The 1,903-nt window shown below is 39.8% G+C and overlaps 1 protein-coding gene across 1 annotated transcript in view; it reads left to right on the top strand.

The window, feature by feature from the left end:
- Positions 1-454: 454 nt before the first annotated feature.
- Positions 455-1,903, top strand: part of LOC119580602 (solute carrier family 49 member 4 homolog) — a gene marked incomplete at its 5' end in the record, with an annotated part of 24,489 nt that continues 23,040 nt past the window's right edge. Inside the window, 3 exon segments of the mRNA XM_037928711.1 lie at positions 455-545; positions 820-932; positions 1,814-1,903. The exon segment at positions 1,814-1,903 is cut by the window's right edge and continues 69 nt beyond it. Coding sequence (XP_037784639.1) covers positions 455-545; positions 820-932; positions 1,814-1,903 — 294 coding nt within the window.

Genomic DNA, 1,903 nt, shown 5'->3' with positions numbered 1-1,903 from the left:
TCCCTCCCTCCCCCCTCCCCTCCCTTTTTGGCTCCCCCCTCCCCCCCTCCTCCTTCCCCGCTCCCCCCCCTCCCCCCTCCCTCTCCCCCTCGGATCTCTCTCTCCCTCACCGACTCTCTCCCGATCTCTCTCTCTTTCTCTCTCCCTCCCTCCCTCCCTCTCCCTCTCCCTCTCCCTCTCCCCCTCTCCTTCCCTCCGCCCTCCCTCCCTTTCTCTCTCTCTCTCTCTCTCTCTCTCTCTCTCTCTCTCTCTCTCTCTCTCTCTCTCCCTCCCTCCCTCCCTTTCTCTCTCTCTCTCACCCTCTTCCTCTCAGAGTAATTTGTGAATGAAACCGTCATGCCATGATATTTGTGCATATATAAATATATTGATAGAGGTATACAAAAAAGTTCAAACACTAAAGAATAAAATAAATTTTCATCAAGTAATTTTTTTCCTATTTGATCTTCCACAGGCATTCGTGTAGCTTTACTGTTAACTGCAGTATTTATGGCTTTGGGAACAGGGATCAGATGCTTAACCACAGATGAGAAAGCTTTTACTATGTAAGTTGATTCAATTTGTTTTTTATATCATGTGATTTTTATTTTCAAAATATAGGAATTATAAAAGTTTCTTACAATAATATAGCAATGAGAAGAAAGCGATAAAGTTAAGAAGACTAGATTATATGTAATGACAATGGTAAAAAAACCTACATGGAACTTGAATGGAATAAGGTAGGTCTGATTTTCTCTTGTACATTAAATTATGATCAAAGTAGAAGTGCAGGTATTGTATTTCTGTCAGTTTTCATTCTATTTCTTTGTCTTTTTTCAGTTTAGCACATGTGGGTGCAATACTCAATGGAATGGCAGGCATTGTTATTGGAGCTGCTCCTTCTTTAGTTTCATCCAGGTGGTTCCCTCCAAATGAACGTACAACTGCCACAGGTAAAACTAAGGGATTTGTATTAGATTTGAGGAATTATTATTTTCGACCACTGGATCTGGATGCTTTGTGGCCTGCACATGGACCAAAATCCAGCTCTAGTCTTACTTTAGTAAGGATCTCATGGGTGTGTGGCTCACAGGAACATCTGTTATTGAGTCTTCTTGCCTTTTCTTATGCGTAAGTGTTTCTTAATGCTTTGATATTTTCCAGGGGTCTATATTTGTCATTTGTTCTATTTTACTTGGGCAGACTCTATATTAATGTGTTATTTGAGTAATTTTTTATGTTTTTATATTATTCAACTTTCTGTAATACACCCTGCACTGCCTGTCACACTGAGCACAAATAGTCTCCAGAGTATTGAATTAATGTCCTCCCTGGAGTTGGTACTCTTCCAGGCATGGCTCAAGGATGGTACATTTAATCCATGTTCACCAGCGAAAATAATGCATGAGCTCTTCCTCCAAGAGTTTGTGCACTCATGACGAGACTTCCCTGTCATCCGCCACTTGGCAACTATATCTAATTCCCATTACCCCAAGCTTCAGCTAAATTTTTTTCATGATGTAAATATTTTTTTACCCAGATCCAATTGGTTAATTATGATTTATTTAGACTCGTACATCAAGTTTTCAACCTTGTTTATTCCAAAAAAATTCCTGTTGCTAAGGTAATGTATTTCACATTGTCAAATGGAGGATGAAACAGTCTGATATACAAAGTAAAAACCTGATGGTTAGATATGCTGCCTGGCATGCATATAGATAGAGTGAAGTTGATAGTAAAAACATTTTCTAGGAGGTAGAGGTGAGATTTGGTGTGGTACATGTTTTTATGGTTTATAGGCAATATTGTTATTATTCTCTTTTCTTTTTTCAAGGTATAGGTTGTACATTCAATCAGTTAGGCAATGCTGGGGGATTTTTTTTCGGCCCTTGGTTGGTGCACCTGCCAGGAAATCACTCGAAGC

This window comes from Penaeus monodon, chromosome 14 (genome assembly GCF_015228065.2).
Source record: "Penaeus monodon isolate SGIC_2016 chromosome 14, NSTDA_Pmon_1, whole genome shotgun sequence".
NCBI lineage: Eukaryota > Metazoa > Arthropoda > Malacostraca > Decapoda > Penaeidae > Penaeus > Penaeus monodon.
The sequence above is the reverse complement of the archived record's forward strand: the minus strand, read 5'-3'. Positions and strand labels throughout refer to the sequence as shown.